Source organism: Acinonyx jubatus, chromosome B1 (genome assembly GCF_027475565.1).
Source record: "Acinonyx jubatus isolate Ajub_Pintada_27869175 chromosome B1, VMU_Ajub_asm_v1.0, whole genome shotgun sequence".
Lineage (NCBI taxonomy): Eukaryota > Metazoa > Chordata > Mammalia > Carnivora > Felidae > Acinonyx > Acinonyx jubatus.
The window spans coordinates 1262346-1280542 of NC_069382.1; the positions used below are offsets into that span (position 1 = coordinate 1262346).

At 56.1% G+C, this 18197-nt stretch overlaps 1 protein-coding gene across 7 annotated transcripts in view; it reads left to right on the plus strand.

The window, feature by feature from the left end:
* ARHGEF10 (Rho guanine nucleotide exchange factor 10) overlaps nucleotides 1-18197 on the plus strand; it is a 111964-nt gene that overhangs the window by 49593 nt on the left and 44174 nt on the right. For 5 of the 7 annotated variants that reach the window (XM_053216214.1, XM_053216212.1, XM_053216219.1 and 2 more), the window contains 8 exons: nucleotides 605-768; nucleotides 2880-2996; nucleotides 5491-5605; nucleotides 8769-8875; nucleotides 12864-12941; nucleotides 13170-13349; nucleotides 15013-15129; nucleotides 17041-17133. In XM_053216214.1, the coding sequence (XP_053072189.1) occupies nucleotides 605-768; nucleotides 2880-2996; nucleotides 5491-5605; nucleotides 8769-8875; nucleotides 12864-12941; nucleotides 13170-13349; nucleotides 15013-15129; nucleotides 17041-17133 (971 nt within the window). The remainder of the gene's footprint in view (nucleotides 1-604; nucleotides 769-2879; nucleotides 2997-5490; nucleotides 5606-8768; nucleotides 8876-12863; nucleotides 12942-13169; nucleotides 13350-15012; nucleotides 15130-17040; nucleotides 17134-18197) is intronic. The other 2 variants (XM_053216213.1, XM_053216216.1) reach the window with 2 other exon arrangements.

An 18197-nucleotide genomic window follows, 5' to 3' on the forward strand; every position in this document is an offset into this window, starting at 1 on the left:
ACAAGGCCGCTTTGCTCCGGGAATTCACTTTTGCAGAACAGAGATTGTGAGACAAAAGATGGGAATTAAAGCCTGCAGAATTTTTAAAGTAAAGAGCCCCTGTCATCGTATTTGGTGGCATAAACGTGTTTTTCACTAATTCTGCATGACTCATGTGATGAAAATATTTTAAAAACAGTAATAGATGAGATTTATGAGACGGTTTTTCGCACAAAGGCAAAACTTAGAACTGTTTCCCGTGAGCCTCACGTGTGTTCGTATTTGAGCATCTCTGTCACCTACTTGCATAACTCGTTCATATTCCGTGGGTTTATCTTTGTATGGCCGGCAACTTCTTTTGTATTGTCATGGTGGATTCTTCTAGACCAGCAGCGCTCGGGATGCACCTGGGGCTGGGGGTTCACCGGAGCGCTGTCGGCCCCGCACGTCTCTGCCCGCACCTTGGAGGGGCTCCCCACCACCTGTATAGGGAGCCGACCCCGAGGCTCCACGCTGCCCCTGCGGGTTTCCAACACGCTTCCAGACCCCAGCTCTCGGTGATCGGTAAAACATAACTAGAGAATTCTGTGTTCTTTTTATTTCCTTTTGGCCTTTTGGCCTTCAGATGAAATGATTTATGACGACGTCGAGAATGGAGATGAAGGTGGAAACAGCTCTTTGGAATACGGATGGAGCTCCAGTGAATTTGAGAGTTACGAGGAGCAGAGTGACTCCGAGTGCAAGAATGGGGTCCCCAGGTCCTTCCTGCGCAGCAACCACAGGAAGCAAGTATGTGTTCAGCCTGCGTGAGAGACACACGTCTCGTGTTAGCACAGGCACGGACTGCAGAATTTTCGTTCCGTAATACCGAAGTGCCCTCAAAGACGTTGGTACCGGGTGTGGGGAGGGTGTGAGACCCTGGCTGCAGGGGAGGCTCCTTTATTTCACGTTGTAAGTGTAATCGTAGCAGGATGGGAAGTTATCTTCTTATAAATGAAATCACCCAGGGGGTCCTGTGTGACTGTCCCCTCGTTCTTTGTGTTGTGTAGACAGCATGCTTTCTGTGCTCACTGGACCGAATCGGGTCTCTCTGAGACGCGGCACAAGCCTGCTTCCCTTTAAGGGGCATTTTGAACTTCCATGTTTTCTACACAAAAAGGAAGGTCTAAAGATAGAATATGTTACAAAATGATGTTGAGGGCCGGGGTTCCTAAGCTGCCCCACGTTCTCTGTCCTGAGTGGAAGGTGTGTGTGTGGCGGGGAGGGGTCTCCGGAAGTGAAGGTCGGAGGAGGAACTTCACAGATCGGGAGTGTGAATTCTAGAATTGGGTGGTTGTCAGACATGGGACCTACAAGCGCTTTTTTTGAGGCACATGATCTTAATGAGATTCTGGTTTTCAGCGTCGAGCGGCTGTGCCCGTGCTGTTGGCCGTGGGCTCCAGCTGCTAGTGAAAGGGCTGTTGTGCACCGACATCCCCACGCGTGTCTGCAGATGTCACGTGGTTTCTGTGTGAGGCCGAGCATCAGGCCACAGGCGCACGGAGCCTGGCCCGCATGACTCTGTGTTGGTGCAGGCCGGGCCGTAGTTGCTGCCTCGCCACCATGACAGCGTGGGTAGATGCCGTGGGCCCCAGTACGTGGACGCGCGGGTTCTTGGCTGAAGCCCCCACGAACCTCCGGCTGGCGGGTGGTTACAGGGGCCTAGTTCCCACACTCCGTGAGCTTGCTTTGTGACGCTCAGGACAAGCCTCCCGCTTTGGGAAGGTGGCCCGAGCACCTCCCGTCCTACAGCCGTCCCTTAGACCCCCCCTGCCAGTGGCATTGGCACAGCGGACACTTAATCCTGTGCTCATGCTTGACTCTATGCACCCGACACTCTGGGCTTGAGATTAGAGAGTCGAGCACAGGTGCCGGGAAGAGTGGTGAGGCCACGCCGGTGTCCTTCCGTGGGCGGGTAGAGTGTCCTTCCGTGGGCGGGTAGGGTGTCAGGTGCCCGCTGACGAGCCGCTCGCACGCTCACTGAACAAACCGTGCTTTCCTCGCCCTCCAAATGGACCCGGGTTACCAGGCAGGCCCTTGAAGTGCCACACGAGAGGCCGCTCGGCAGCAGGTGAAGTGCCACACCGTGGCTCAAGGTGCAGGATAATCGGGCGGGGTCTTCCCACCGCCCTGGCCCCAGCTTGGCCACACCCTGGGGGCTCTGGGAGCACTGCCAGCATGAGGGAGGGCGGGGGGAGGGGGGAAGGACCTAGCGGTCTCCTTGAAGTCTTGTGTTAGAACGGTACACCGAGCACCCTAAGTGGTTGAGGTCAATTCAAGAAGGGTCCATTCTCTAGTCAGAATTTGCCCACAGCGCACGGTGTCTTTGCCTGTGTTGACATGGGAGACGCTGTCTCGAGAAGCCTTGAGGGCTGGGTTTCCGCGTCTGAGGCGTGCGTGATCACGGGGGACGGCGTCTTACGAGATTTCGCCCCTTCCCCGTCAGCCCAGGCACGTCAGTTTGGAGACTTAAAAATCGGTGCCGCCCATTTCCAAATTCTGATGCCCTGTAGTACAGTCGTGAACCCCGGTGTCCTGTGCCTTGGTGCTGACATAAGGAATAGTTTTATACGTATTGTATTTACACGTCTGATCCTTGTGACGTCGTCCACGTGGACGTGAATGACAACCCTCAGCCCTTCGTTCACTTTCTTGTCCTGGGCTGGCACAGAAAAGTCTCCAGTCTGGCTCCTGAGAAGCCGCCCCATTTTTCTCTCTCAGGAGTCGGTGGGCCAGAGCGGGGGCTCCCCGTGGTGCGTGGGCTTCCCCAGATGCCGCCCCCCGGGCCTCGCCATGCACGGTCGTCTCAAAGTACCAGAGGGAGCGTTTTTGTGAGAAGATTGTGTCTCTTTATGCTGTAGCTTTCCCATGACCTAACCCGTCTCAAGGAGCACTATGAGAGAACGATGAGAGCTTTGATGGCAAGCACGGTGGCAGCCACAGAGATTCAGCAACTAAAGCAGAAACATGAACTGAAGGTAGTGTGGCTCACTTCTCGACCAGCCGCGTGGAAAATGCTTGTTCAGAAACAGATCGTACTTTAAACAGAAGCACAAGGAAACTAAGTTTGGCCCTTTTTGTGTGAACACTGGTTCTCAGCGTGTGGTCCTGGGCTTCCAGATGTCACCGAGGTCAGATAAATCCCGAGACACCGTTTGCGTTCCTCTCTCTCGTCCTCGTACGCACGGACGGGAGTTTCCCTGAGGCTCCACTGTGTGTGTGCTGCCCCGGCCGCGAGAGATGGCCAGCCGTGTAAAACAGCACCTATGTTGTGGTTTGGGAAAACACGGTAATTTTTCACGAATGCGTTACTTAGATAACACGGAATGGGCTTATTAGTATTTTTAAATGAATATTCGTAAAAGTTCGATATTTTTTGTCAATCTCCATTCTACATCCAGTAAGGGTAGATGAGTGAAAGCCAGAGAAACGGACCTCGTTGGGGCCCTTGGCATCTTTCCGGGTACGAAGGGCTCCAGAGACCGGAGGTCGGAGAACCACGAGGTTTGAATGTGGTGGCAGTCAGTTCTCAGAGATGTGTTTTACAAGGACACTGTCGAGTAATTGTCACTCCCGTTACACCTGTCCGTCTGATGTTCTGTTGTTTGTTCGTGTGTGTTGAACGGCGTCTACCTGCAAGCAGACGTTCACTTAGAAATAAGTGTCTCCCGTTATGGTCGCCTGCTCAATTCCAGAGTGTTCTTGAGCCCCGGGCTCCCCAAAGTGGGAGCAAAATGCTGGCAGTCACTTCTTTCCATGGAGCCTCTGGCTGGTTCCCACACGGGAGCGTCTGGGGCCTGATGGGGTCTTCTGGGGAGCCCTGAGCTCAGTCATTGGCCGTGGGGGAAGCGTGAAGGAGGCCAGCTCCATGGAGGAGTCTGGAATCAAGTGCAGATAGTAGGGCGTGGCAGGGCGAACAGTGTGCGTTGGGGGGCAGCGAGCAGTAAGATGGGGTGAGTGGGTGAGGGCCGGGCCAGGCGGACACCCTTCACCCAGTGAGAAGCAGACGTTAGGGAGGGTCAGGAGCCCCGGCTGTTCCCTGGCTGCTGTGTGACCTGGACGGGCGTCTCAGCTCCCCGGAACCTGGGTCTTTATCGCAGCTCGAGGACGGGGGCCCTGACGGGGGTCAGGCTGACGCCGAGGCTTAGGGGTCTGGCGTGGGGTAAGAAAGGGAGGGGTCTGAAAGGGCCGTGTGGGTCAGGAGACAAAGCCAAGACGCCTTGCAGGCAGACAAGCACTGGGCGCGTGGGGCAGGGCGGAGGCCACAGGCGTGGCCGGGGAGGTGGCGAGTGTGGTGGAGGGCACGTCCCCGGGATGGGGAGGAAGGGACGCAAGAGAATCCTGGAGTGGCTGTGTCTCCCGGGAGACTGCAGTGGCCGTGGCCCGTGGGGGCTGGGGCGGGGCCCCGGCTGGGCGGCGTGGACGTGGTTCGGGGTCACCCGCTGGGTGGCGGGAGACAGAGGACGTACAGAAACAGCTGGGCCGCGGTGCGTGTCTGACACCAGTGTGCTCCGCGGGGACACAGTGCAGCGTGGACAGCCGCGTCCCCCGCTGTAACCGGGCAGCACGGTGCCGGCAGTGGCCCTGATGGTCCGATCCTGAGGCACGCTGGCAGGGAAGGCGGGCTGAGGAGGGAGGCAGAGACAGATGAGCGTGCCGGAGGGAGCCTGCAGGAGGAGCAGGGCAGCAGGCAGCGTGGACGTCCCCTTGGCGGGAGCCTGCTTTATCTGTAGGAGGCCATTTGGGTTTTCTCTAATCGCTTGGAGCCCAATAGCCCACACCTCAGACCTTAGAATTTTCCAGCGTAAGGGGTGTGCCAGAGCGGGTCCATGCTGCTCTGGCACTGATGGCCCACGGGAGTGCCCACAGGACTCCGGGGTGGGTGAGCCAGGTTCCCTACACGGCGTGACGGTGCGGAGTGGTGTTCCTGACTCGCACCCGTCTGCCTCCTCGTCTGTTAACCTGCAGTGGGGCCCCCCTGAGCCTCTGGCCTGGCCCCCCGGGGGAGCTCAGGAAGGCAGCCGGGGCTCTGTGTTTCCTGGTTTCCTGCGTTTGCCTTGTGACCTGGGGCCGGCTGCCTGACTCTGTGTGTGTGTGTGTGTGCGCGCGCGTGTGTGCGCGCGCGTGTGTTTAACTTGCTCCCTCTGATGTCCGCCAGGCTCTGTGTTTGTAAGTGATCGTAAGAAAAGTGGAGGCTGCCGTTTACATACCAGGAAACCAGGTCAAAGAAGGGCTGGCTTTCAAGTTTGCTTTTCGTCCTCGTTTTTTTCTCTTAAACAAACAAAATGTGGCCCAAGTTACATACACACACACACACACACCAAGCAAGTAAGTGCTCCCACATCAAAAAGCCAGTTTCAGGCGACGTCTTAAGACCAAGCTACTTGACAGTATTCTTTGAAAACAAAATAAAAGCAGCTAGTGGGTTTTTACCGACGGTCCGCTTCTCATGGTTCTCCCTTTTTTTTACAGATGCAGAAACTGATGAAGGCTGCGAAGGAGGGCACTAAAGACGGGCTTGAGAAGACCAAGGCTGCCGTGAAGAGAGGCCGCTCTCTCATTAGGACCAAGTCCTTCATGGCTCCAGGTCAGTGGCCCGGCCTGCAGACAGGTGCTCCAAGCCTGTGGTCCCCCCGACACAGCACTTTGGGGTGGGGAGCGCGGCCACGGGCACGGCACACACAACCTCAGCACAGTGGTGTTTGACTCAGCTGGTGTTTGACTCAGCGGGCCGCCTAGGTGTCAGCTCCCAAATGGGGGCGGGGGTGCACACGCTCCGCTGAGGGCCTGCACGGACCTGTGCAGTAGCTCGGGGACACACACACACACACACACACACACACACAGACACACACACACACACGACAAGCAGCGGAAAGTTAAGAGAATTCACGTAGGTAGCAGACATCACTTCTCTGTCTATTGTTTCCTCCCAGCATGTCGTGGACCCTTAGTGAAACCCACTCCCCCCCGACTGCCCCGGGGGGCTTCACTCTCTGATGTGTCTCCTGAAACCCCCTCGGGTACCCTGGGACTTCAGTCAGGCATGATTCTCAGCAAGTCTGTTCTCAGTAAGGCGTGGTAACGGGTGATCTCGCGTGCGGTGTATCCTCATACAGACGTGTGCTTCCCACCAGGACGAAGCTATAAGAAGGTCTCGCTCTAAGCAGAGATGTTAGGAACGCTCTTGCTGGTGTGGGAAGCTCTGAGATGATTCCAGAAATTTCAGGTTTTCTGAGACTCTCACCAAGGGGGGGGTGTAGCCTGTGCTGTCCATCTGTCTGTCAGGAAGATGGGCTGTGTCTGCTGTATTCCTGCTGACGCCCAGCTGTGGGCCAAGGATTCTCGGACGTCGGAGAAAATGTCTACGCACTGGCATGTCCTTACAGCCTGGCTAGTACGTGCAGTGTGGACGAGAGCACACGCTCCCAGGGGGCGTCTGACCGGTTCTTGTAAAAACGGGACTTTGTTGTTTGCACAGACGTTCTAAGAGGCAAACGCAGTGCCGGTGTGAGTGTAGCATTTGCTAATCCCGGTGCCTGGAAAGGACGGTGAGGCCACACTTCTGGAAGGGGAAGTCATTGGAGTCAAAACTAGATTTTTTTAATACATTTTAGTGCTAACAACATCTTCACCTTGAAACAAGACAGAGGAAAGGTTGTCCGGAGCCCCAGTGGGTTACTTGGGAAGGGGACGGCCCCGATGAGGTGCTGGCAGTATGCTGGGCACCCCGAGGAGAAACACCTTCACGGTGGGGGGAGCCGTGCACCTGCCCCTGGAGAGCAGAGGCAGGGTCTGAGAGGGGCTGAGCCTGGGATTTGGGGCCCTGGATGCCAGACGCTGGGCAGAAACGCCGACTCTGGCCCACCCCAGGCCTTGAACTAGGATCTGCAGGCCAGTGACCCAGCACGCAGGGCGGGCCTGAAGCCCCAAGCTAGGCAGGGAGGAGGCCCACGGGGGTCCCCCGGGGGCACAGCAGGTCGTCAGGCACGTCCCTGAGCCCAACGACCTTCGTGTCCTAAGCTGTGACATGGGAAGATAACACTGAATTCGCGGTTCCTCAGCCTGGATGTGCACGCACTTGCCCGGGCCCAGCACTCCGGGACCAGTCAGCGACACTCGAGGGAGGGGTCTGGACACCAGAAGGTTCTGTTCCTATTTCTTTGTAAGACTTTATTATTTAAGATAGATTTTAGATTCACAACAAAACTGAGCAGGAGATCCGCCCCTGCCCCCGTTGTCACGTTGTCACACAGACAGCTGATGCACCCGCCCGGGCACATTGTTACCACCCAGGGTCCGCAGTGCACGTCTTGATGTGGCCCATTCCGTGGGTTGGGACAAAAGTACAACCATGGGGATCCATCGTCACACAGAAGAGCTTCACTGCCGTCAACCCCCCTGGACCCCACCGTTCGTCCCTCCCAGCCCTGGCGGCCTCTCGCCTTGCTGTGTCCATGGTTTTGCCTTCCCCCGAAGGTCAGAGTTGGAATCATCCATGGTGTAGACTCTTCAGACTGGTTTCTTTCACTTAGTAACGTGTTTGAGAACCGACCTCCGTGTCTGTTTGTGGCTTGAGGGCTCGTTTCTTCTTAGCGCTGAATGATCTTGCGCCGTCTGGACGCACCGGTTCAGTTATCCGTCACCTACTGGAGGGCGCTGTGGTTGCCTCCAAGGTTGGGCAGGTGGGAACAGAGTGCCGTAAACGTCCGTCACAGCAGGTTTCATTTTGAGAGAAACCACCACACTAGCTGCACAGTGTGCACGACCACCAGCCGCGAGTCCCTGCTGCTCCACGTTTTCTCTAGCACTTGGTGCACTTGGTGCACTTGGCATGGTCGGTGCTCTGGATTTTGGCCATCCTCATAGGTGTGCGGACACTGGGGGGTTTTTCAAAGCCCTCAGGAGTTTTTCTGTGCAGCCAGCGTTTGGGATATTTAAATTCGATAATCCCTGGGGTCCTATTACCTAAGAATGCTTGTGCTTTTCTGTTTTCCAGCCGTTTTGTGGATTCTTTTTTCTTTTTTTCTTAATGTATTTTTTTAAATTTTTTAAATGCTTACTTATTTTTGAGAGAGACAGATTGTGAGTGGGGGGGAGGGGCAGAAGAGAGGGAAACACAAAATCCAAAGCAGGCCCGACTCGGGGCTCGAACTCCCAAGCTGTGAGATCATGAGCTGAGCTGAAGTCAGAGGCCCAACCGACAGAACCACCCAGGCGGCCCAGATTCTTTCGTTTATTTAGCTACGGCTGAGTTTTTAAAAATAAATTTAGATTTGGTCTAAATGTTTTGATCTGGCGGAAGCTGTGTTTTTCCAGTGAGAAAGACACACAGAAGGTCAAGAAATACACGGAGTCTCCACTTAGCTTTCGTCGATTACTGACTGTGGGTTCTTAGCTGTTTTCACCTGCCCTTCTCTGACTCTGGGTGTCGTATTTTATAGGCGAGGAAATTGAGGTATTTACTTCGGCTTCACCGACTGGGTACTCAAATATTTGTCGCCCCCTGCCTTTTGAAATGAAACTTCCAAGGTATTGGAATTTTCGAACTTTGACGGACCCGGTGTTCCTCTGGTGGAGAGGATATCGTCTTGGGTTTGTTAAAATTTTGACCTAGTCGTTGCCAGGCGGGAAGAGAACACAGGAAACGGAGGTGTCTGCCCGACGCATCGGTCCGACAGCATATTTCACCGCGCTACAGTGTTACGGGCGTGCCGTCTCGGTGTCAAACGAGTGCATCCTTTTTTCAGATCACAGATCTTGTCTCGAAGAGGAGCAGAATCTATTTATCGACGTGGACTGCAGGCACCCGGAGGCCATCCTGACGCCGATGCCTGAGGGTCTGTCTCAGCAGCAGGTAGGCCGGGGCTGTTGGCCGGCACGGCCGTGCTGGCTGCAGACGTGCCCGAACGCGTGCGCGGCCGGTGACTGCCCCCTGCGCGCTCCCGGCCCCTCCGTGTCCTCGGGCACAGCAGTGGGTCTCGGCGGTCCCGGTCGGCGGCTGTGGCCTGGACGCGGGCTCTGTGGTCCTCGAGCACTTCGAGTCCCCACCCCAGAGTAAGCGTGAGAAGGGTGTGGAGCTGCCCTCTGTGTGGGCGCCATCTACGCCCGTTCTTACTGACAGAGACGCCGCGTGCGTTTGTGTCAACTGTGCCTCTGACAGAGATGAAAACACGGATTTCCAACAACTGATACCGTTACTATTGCGCATAAAGGAGTCTCTCGATGTCTGGAAGTAGGCAGCAGAGGGAAGAGAAATTTGGTGGTGTCCTCTCGGTTATCTTTGGGTGAAAGGAAACGAGCCTCAGGACACTGAGGACTGGGGCAGGGGCTCTTGGGGGGCGCTGCGTGCCTGCGCAGTGTGACTCACGTTGTGGGCACGGGCAGGTGGACACGTACGGGGGGCAGAGCGGAGGCCGGGACGGAGGGGCCTGCGCGGCCGGTGTGGGTGGTAAGGTTAGAGTCTGGGGAATGGGAGCCGAGCTGGGAGGAGGCCTGGGGCTGTTCATCATCGTCGGGCCAGACTGGGAAACTTCGAGCTTCGAGGTGAAGGGGGAGCCAAGCAGCGGGGGCTGCGGTGATGAGGAAATGTGTCGGGGGCGAGGGGTTGGCCTGTGAGCATGTCGGGAGCGAAAGAGCACTCGACCAGGTGACAGAGACGCCCTGTAGCCACCACTGCGTCTGCTCCCCGCAGCACCCCCACGAGCGCTCTGGACGTCAGGAAAGCCTCGCACGTCCCTCCGTGAGTGCACGCGTCCTGTGGGAGGACACCGTGGCTCCGAGGAGGCCGGGGCGGCACCTGCCACGGGCAGGAAGGGCCTGACGTTCCAGCCACATCTCTGATCCCCAAACCTAAAATCCTCCAATCTAAGTCAGTTAGATTAGCCGTAAATCCTCTGCTGTGTGGTGCTCCCGGAGGGATGTGGCCGTGACCCCGTGGGGTGTGGCTGGGCCCTTTCTGCTGTAGCCCCGTGTGCCCATGCCCCCTGTTCTCCAGCCTCACAAGACTGAGAGAAGTGTGAGAAAGGGACTTGATGGTTGGAAAACAGCCTTGACGCTCCTCTGGGGTCTCTGTGCCTGGGTGCCTCCTGCCCCGCTCCTGTGCTCTCTAGTCCTGGGGGGCCGTGGGGCGACTAGGCCTTGGACCCTCCTGTCCGAGGCTGTGGTGTCGGGGACGTGTGACGCAGAGCACTCCCAGGCAAGGTGACAGTCACGCATGGGACATTGTGATGGAACAGGGGGACGGCTGTGCAGAGGACAGAGGACGGGCGGGGGCGGGGGGGGGGGGGGGGAATGTGGCCACAGGGCGTCACTGTCCAGGCCGGGACTCGGTGGTGGAGGCTGGGTATTGTGAGCGTCTGTCAGGAGACAGGAGTGGAAAGGTGTTTTGAGCCGGGAGGGTCTTAGATGCACGCTCCCGCCAGTCTGTTTCGGGTGCTCGTAGAGGCTGCGTGCTGGCCACGAGCATGCTGGCCACAGGGGGTCTGTGCTGAGGAAGGGCCTCCAGGACGGTGTCCCGTGGGCCTGGCCCCAGCCCCTGCACTGGGATTCGCTGGGCAGTCCTGTGAGGTTCGCCCCTCTCCACCCGGGCCCGTTCTCCTCTCTGAGACAGGGATGCCGTGTCTGTGCGCGTTTCTTCCTGGGACAGTGACGCAGACGTGGGCACGGTGCACGTGGACATGGTGAGGTCAGCACCAGGGGACAGGCCACCAGGACGGGGGCTACAGAAGGGTTTGTCTTCAGGATCTCTGTGTCCCCCCAGGTTTCCCTGTGGTCGTGGTTCACGGAGACTCCTCCCCTTCCCCTCTGGCAACCGGGCGTGCTCTCCGTGGGACTTGTCCCGAGAGACGTCAGACTGGGGCGCTCGTGTTCTTTATCACATCGTTTTCTCCCCAGATCGAAACGAGGTAACGTAACTAAAATGTTACGTATCCAGCATTCTCTTCACACCCTGTTTGGGAAGAAAAACACAAGAAATTCTCTTATTTCACGGGTTGCTTGCTGTTTCTCGAAAAGTGCCATCGATGCCGCGGGCTGGGGGCCCTGCCTGGGGACGGGGCTCTGCCCCCCCCCCGCCCACTGAGTGTCTCCTGGGCCCAGCAGCTGTGCCCTCGTGCTGTCCGCCCTCCTGGCCAGCGTTTCTCCTGATCTGTCCACCTGGCCGTGGTGAAGACGCCCACTTGGGCCTGGATCTCCCCCGTCCGCAGCCATGGTGCTGGGCCCTCAGGACGAGCCCGACGACCCTGGAGCCTCACCACCCGTGTCCACGTGGGGCACACTGTTCACTTTGTTAGATTTAACTTCCTAGAAGGGCCAACCCAACCTGTAGGAGCCACAAAACCTGTTGGCATTTTTTATTCTATTTTTGTATTTCCAAGTTTATGCCCGACTCCCGATTCTTTGAACTGACACATTAGGATCCTCTCAGGACTTTTAAAAATGTCTGTAATTCCTGGGTTTGACCCTGAATATTCTGCCTCGGGAGACTTGAAGTGTGTGGGAATCTGAAATTTGGGCGACCAGGCTGGGCGGGTGGGCGCCCTCGTGGGAGCTGGCTTTAATCCCAGACACATCTGGGCTCTTGAGGTAATCCCTCTGTTCTCTACGTGTTCTGGAAGCACTGATCTGCGTCTTAATTTTGTGAATTGAACGGTCCTTCTTGTGGAGCAGAGAATTGCTCCCGCCTCAGTCATGTTTTGGAAGACTTGGTGGCCCTGGAATGTTCTGGACTGAGGGCTTTCCCCTGTGGCAGGTGCCATGTCCACCCACTGGGTGGCGGTGTGGCTCCTGCGGTGAGTGTTGACTCCCTGCTGGTGGTTCCCCGCGCTGTTCCGGGTGTGTGTGGTCGAGAGGCAGCCTTCCTGAAATTTGGTGCTCTCTTTTCCGTTTATTGGAGAAAATAACTTGCCAGAATACGTGTAGGCTTGATGCAAGGGCCAGGCATCAACGTTGGCCGTTACCAGGAATCGTGCGGCCAGACGTTTGTCCGTGTATGTACCTGCGTAGCGACAACAGTGACGTCCTTGTCTGAAGTGGCTCGTCCCAGACTGTGGAGGGTTACTTCACCCACTGTGCACTCCGCCTCGTGGGTGCGTCTTTGGTCAGAAGCTCTTGGCCAAAAAGAAAAATCTATTCTTCTATCTTTCAAAAGCTTCTTCTTCTTCTCCGACTTCGGAATAATAATTTTATGAGATAAATGTTGCTAATAGCATTCTTTGAGTCAAGACTAGAACTGCTTTCTTATACTCAATTTATATGTGAAGTGTCACGTAAGTCAGCGTAGGACACGTCAAGTACAATTAATTTAGCTTATAATTGTTGCATAAGTGAATGCATTTGTTGTTACCACTCTAATTTCACTTGTCTTGCTGTACTTACGGTTTATAATTTGCGGTTTAAAATATTTCATAATTGGGGGCACCTGGGGGGGCTGAGTCGGTTAAGCATCCGACTTCGGCTCGGGTCATGATCTCATGGTTGTGGGTTCGAGCCCCGCGTCGGGCTCTGTGCCGACAGCTCGGAGCCTGGAGCCTGCTTCGGATTCTGTGTCTCCCTCTCTCTCTGCCCCTCCCCCGCTCATGCTCTGTGTGTGTCTCTCTCTAAAATGAATAAAGGTTAAAAAAATTTTTTTTAATTAAAAAAATAAAACATTTCAAAATCATAGCCACGGAGCAAGTATGTTTCGTGCCTGTGACGTTAGTTACTGCACAATTTAAAGTATTTCAGAGGCCTTTCAAGGTTTCATTTACCTACTATTCTGAAGACAGAAAACAGAACAAGCAATTCCTTTAATCAACAAGAAGTAAACTTTCTCTGTTACCATCGTATTTTCAAATTGCCAACAGGTGGTAAGAAGATACATCCTGGGTTCAGTTGTGGACAGTGAGAAGAACTACGTGGATGCTCTCAAGAGGATTCTGGAGGTACCGAAACACCGTGTCACACAGTACACGCAGGTTTTACTCACCTTTCTTGCACGTGTGTGTGTGCGTGTGTATGAGCCATGACATAATCAAACTTGCAGAACCCTCAGAAGACCCTAAGTGCCGTGTCTGCATGTTGACGTGAAGTCCGGCGATTTGTGGTGAACGCTGTCGTGAGTGGCTTTCCCCCCGTGTGTGGCGCACGCCGCCTCCCCGTGTGTTTCTTAGCGCTACGAGAAGCCACTGTCGGAGATGGAACCGAAGATCCTGAGTGAGAGGAAGCTGAAGACGGTGTTCTACCGGGTCAAAGAGCTGCTGCAGTGCCACGGCATGTTCCAGATCGCGCTGGCCAGCCGCGTGGCCGAGTGGGACTCCGTGGAGACCATCGGGGACGTCTTCGTGGCTTCGGTAATTCTCGGCGGCCCAGCCGCCCCATGCTGTCCTGGGCTCCGGAGCCGCGTCCCGTCCCAGTGAACGTGGCTGCGACACTGCGTCGGTGTCGGCGGGGAGCCCTGGTGCCCTGCAGGGCCCCTCGAGGCCACCGTGAGGACAGGGCGCTCTGCCCAGCGCACAGGAGTGGGAAGGGTCACGAAGGCCAAGGGCGGACCGGGGGAGGTCTGGGCGGACTGTGCACCAGCAGGCGATGTGAGCGTGCTTTCTGTGGACTGTGGCCAACGCCACGGCTCTGTTGACAGGGTTGTCGCCTTGTCCCGCTCACGCCCTCGTCAGGTGGGTCTCGCCCTGAGCCCTGTCCCTGTCAGGGGGCGGCGGAAAACGCCCTGTGGGAAAATACCGACCCATTTCCCTGAAGCTTGTCCTCTGTGACCCGGGTGTGGGGTGCGGATGCGGTGGCCGGGCGGCCGCTGACACAGGATGAGCCTTTCCTGGCAGGGGGAGCCGTGCGCTGCCCGGGAAGCCCAGCCTCTGGTCTCACCCAGAGGTTTTACCTTCGGTCGTTTGTGACCGTGTGTCGTGCGTGAGGGAGCGGTCTCTCCGGATGCGGGAGGTTGTAGCTCAGGAGAACGGCTTCCCTAGCTGCGTGAAGACAAGAATGCCATCAAAGCTGGAGGTTCAAGTGCTCGAACGCTACGTGAACCCTGTAGTAACGATGAAGAAACCTTTTCCTTTTTTCTGCATGACTGTGTGTCCTTAATGATGTATATAAATTACAGGATGCCTTGAACACAGAAACAAGAGCTCTTCCTGAGATATTTGTAGGATCCCTTTCGGGGACCTTTATGAAAAACAAAACAAAGCAACCGTGGATATTTACTTTGTTCTTGCATTTTCTGGCTATTTTCTGGGTTTAGCATAAACATTTACTCTATTCCTCTTCTTAAAATATTTATTTACCTTGGAAACTTTTTTTTAAAAGGAAAAAACTTAAAAAAAATAGATATATATAAAATTTAGGTGAAAGCATTTTGCCGTAAGCGATGGTCACACCAGATACCCGCTATGGATATTCCTGTTTATCTTGAGAACTTGCCGGATCTTAGAAGAATACCAGCGGGAGGGTGGTGGTTGTGCCTCCTAGTGTTTCTAGGAAAACAGGACAGTAGGCGGACAGACGGATGGATAGGACACTGACCTCAGCCACAAGGGCTGGAGGGGATTGATTTTCTTCTTGCCCCGGAGCGTTTCCAGGGGACAGTCAGTGCCGGCTCGTTGGGACATTGGGGCCTGTGTGCCAGTCTTTCCCGCAGGGGAAATCCGCAGTGAGGATCGGCCGCAGCTTACAGAAGGGGGTCGGAAATGATCATGTCCACACGCCTGTAGTCAGGAACTCTTATTCCCTGAGAGCCAGCCCGCCGGGGATGTGAACCGGGTTGCCTGCACAGGCACCAGGGGGAGCAGAGTAAGATCAGCTGTCCAGACAGTTCCTGACGAGTTTGTTTAAAGACGGAAAAGGAATCACACCCAGGCATAATGAAGTGTGTCCTGCGCAGACATCGTGGTGCCCGAGAGGTGGCTTTTAGGGCAGGTTTCAAACCTTTTATCCCGTCCTGGAAGGGGGAGGGTCTGGGCTCTGTGCATCATTGATGTTTCCCAATGTTCTCTGGTCTTTCAGTTTTCCAAATCCATGGTGCTGGACGCCTACAGTGAGTATGTGAATAATTTCAGCACAGCCGTGGCAATCCTCAAGAAAACGTGTGCCACGAAACCTGCTTTCCTTGAATTTCTAAAGGTAAGAACTTGCTGCTGTTTCGTTTAGGTTTTAATACCTTTTGATAACAGGTTCCATGCGAAAACACTTGACAATGAGATTTTACCAAACCCTGCCTCTAAACGTGTAACGTCCTCTACAAAGATTTTGGCACCAAGGTGTGGGGTCAGTGCTGGAAATAAAGATGAATTTTCAGCAGTGGCTTGGCTCTTTGAAAACAACCTTGATTTGCACCTCCTCGGACCTGTGTGGACGTGAATAGACAGAAAGCGAGGATCGGGTCCTCGGATGTGTGTAGACGTGGATGGACAGAATGTGAGGGTCGGGCCCCCAGGGATCTGCCATTGGCTTCCTGTCCTTGAGCATAGTATCAGGAGCAGCAGACCGAACATTTGGGATCTGGGTAGAGCTCTCTGGCCCCCTTCAAGTCAGAGCAGTGAGCTGACCCGCAAGGACGTGGCCCCCAGTGGGGCTCTGATGTCAGGTGGAGAGGGCTACCCTCCCCAGGCTTGTCTGACTTGGACGTCGTGGGGTTCCTGCTGGGGGACGTTGACCCGGGATATTTAGCTCACGGCCACGGGGGCTGCTGTGCCTAGAACCGACGGGATCCCTGCAGATGCTCACAGCGGCCAGCCACCGAGCCCAGACCTCAGTTGCACGAGGCTCCAGTTCCTGTTGGAACACTGGAGCCAGCCAGAGTTTGGTCCTGTTACTTGAACCGTATTCTCGAAGCTCAGGCTGTCCGGCAGTGAGCGAACACGAAACTATTTTCGCTGACCACAGTGTGATCAAGGCTGTGTATTCCCCTCCTCCTCCAGTCAAGGCTTGCCGAGGGATTAAATCCGCCCCCAGCCTTGGTGGCCTCGGTGCCCGGTGGTCTTTCTATACCATGGCGTTTCTTCTCCTGGGGAAGAAAATATATAGGCCATTCAGACAGTTCCTTCCTTGCAGGAGGCCGAACTGTCTTGGGGACCGTATCTGAGATGTCAGCAGGGGAGCTGGCCACAGCCCCCCACTGTCCCATGACCTCCTGGTCAAGCCCGGGAACCGGTGTTGGGGGAGAGGGCTGAGCCCTCCCTCTGCCATCAGACCGCACAACTCCCTCAGCTGGAAAGAGCTGGATACCCCACCCCGGTTTGCCAATGGTCCAGCCCGGTGGGGTGTCCGTCCCAGGCTGAGAGGCGGGTCGAGGGACCAGGCGGCCTGCAGCTGGGGCAGCTCAGACAGGACAGACCCAGGGTCACCCCCACCCCTGAGACCCTCACACCTGGAGCCTGAAGTAGGGAGTTTGGAGGTTGGGCCCGAATGCAGGGGGTCCGTGGCCACCACGGAGATCTCGCGCCAGCGCCCGTGGCGGGCTACCGTTAAGGGTCCTCACGACTCCCGTTTGGGATTCTGTGGTTTTCTTTTTTTCTTTTTTTGTAAGTGCACTTTTCCGGTGATTGTAGGGTCCCAGAAACTTAACTCAGCACTTAGAGGATTAAATGAATTGGTAAACGGATAAATGCTGCCTGGCATCAGAGGTGGTTCTTTTTTTTTTTTTTTTTTTTAATTCTTTTAAAGTTTATTTATTTTGGAGGGGGAGGGGCAGGAAGAGAGAGCGAGAGGATCCCGAGCAGGCTGTATGCTCCGCAAAGATGCAGGGCTCGAACTCACAAAACGGTGACATCATGACCTGAGCCTAACCGACTGAGCCCCCCGGGCGCCCCCAGAGGCGGCCCTGAAAGCACCGGATGACAAAACGGGAGATTTCAGCCGGGAATCCAGCCCCGGCCGGCTCAGACCTAAAGCACAGGGGCTCGCGTGTGCTGGCGTGCGAGGCGTCGGGGGGTCGCGAGGTCGGGGCGTGCGCCCTGCCGAGGCGTCTGTGTCGGGTGGGAGGGCGGCCCCCGTGTCGGGAGCAGCTCGGGTCATCGAGGCCTCTCCTCACAGCAGTGCCAGGAAAGCAGCCCCGACCGCATCACACTCTACAGCCTGATGATGAAGCCCATACAGAGGTTCCCGCAGTTCATCCTCCTGCTGCAGGTGAGGGCACGCGGGGTCGTGGGCAGGGACCCCGAGCGAGCGTGGACACGGCCCCGGGCCCCACCCGCGCTCTTGTGCGCGGGTGGAGGTGGCCGGACTCCCCGGGGCGGAGAGGAACCCGCTCCGTCTGCCAAGTCAGGGTCGGGTCCAGGGTTGCCGGGAAAACGTCCCATCCTCTGTGCCCTGGGGGCGGGCGCAGGCTCAGGAGACTGAGTGGAGACTCAGACCGACCGTGCCCGCCGTGCGCTTGGTGCACAGACGGTCCAGGGAGCGGGAGGTTCCCCGGAGAAGAGGTTTCCCAGCGGACCCTGCGTTTGTTCAGACTAACGCTATTCAGACTAGTACACGTGTTGTTTCTGACAGGACTGGTTCCGAGCGGGGGTAGGAAATACCGTCCTGGGAAGCCCGGCCCGCTCCCGTGTGACGCACTGTCCGTGTGTACCCCTTGTCCACTCCAAAGCCCGTGACCCCGCGACGGGGGCGCTCTGCACCTACCTCCCGGAACTGCCTGAAAATGGCATTTCTGAGGACGGTCCCGCTGGCCCCTGCGGCGTTGGGTCTCTTAGATCCCTCAGCTTGCCCTCCCGAGGACGTCGGGCGGCTTTGCCCGGCTTACCGACTCCTTTTATGCAGAGGAGTCGTGAAAATAGGAAGAAAAAGGTACAGACGTGAAACGTGAACATCGGCTGCTTCTGTGGTTACTCTCGTCTTTCTTCCTTTTCCACTTGTGTTTCCCGGTGCGTGTCCAGTCACACGAACGTGTTAGATCAGGTGTCTGGTTTCCAAGTGCCTGGGTCAGAATGTTAATAACAAAAGCCCGATGATTTCCCCCTGAGATCAGAATATCCGGGAAACGCGTTTTATTCCTCCAGTTGACAAGTATTTGCCAGGCTCTCCGAACGTGAGGCTCCAGGCCTGCGTCGGTCCACCGCAGAGGGTGGCAGAGGGTGGTGAGGAAGAAAGGTGTCACATCCAGAAACCCGCTAGCTCCTTGTTTAGCTAGACGGGGACCAGCCTCCCGGGCCACAGGTGCTGGCGGTCGGTAGGTCACGACCCAGGCGCCA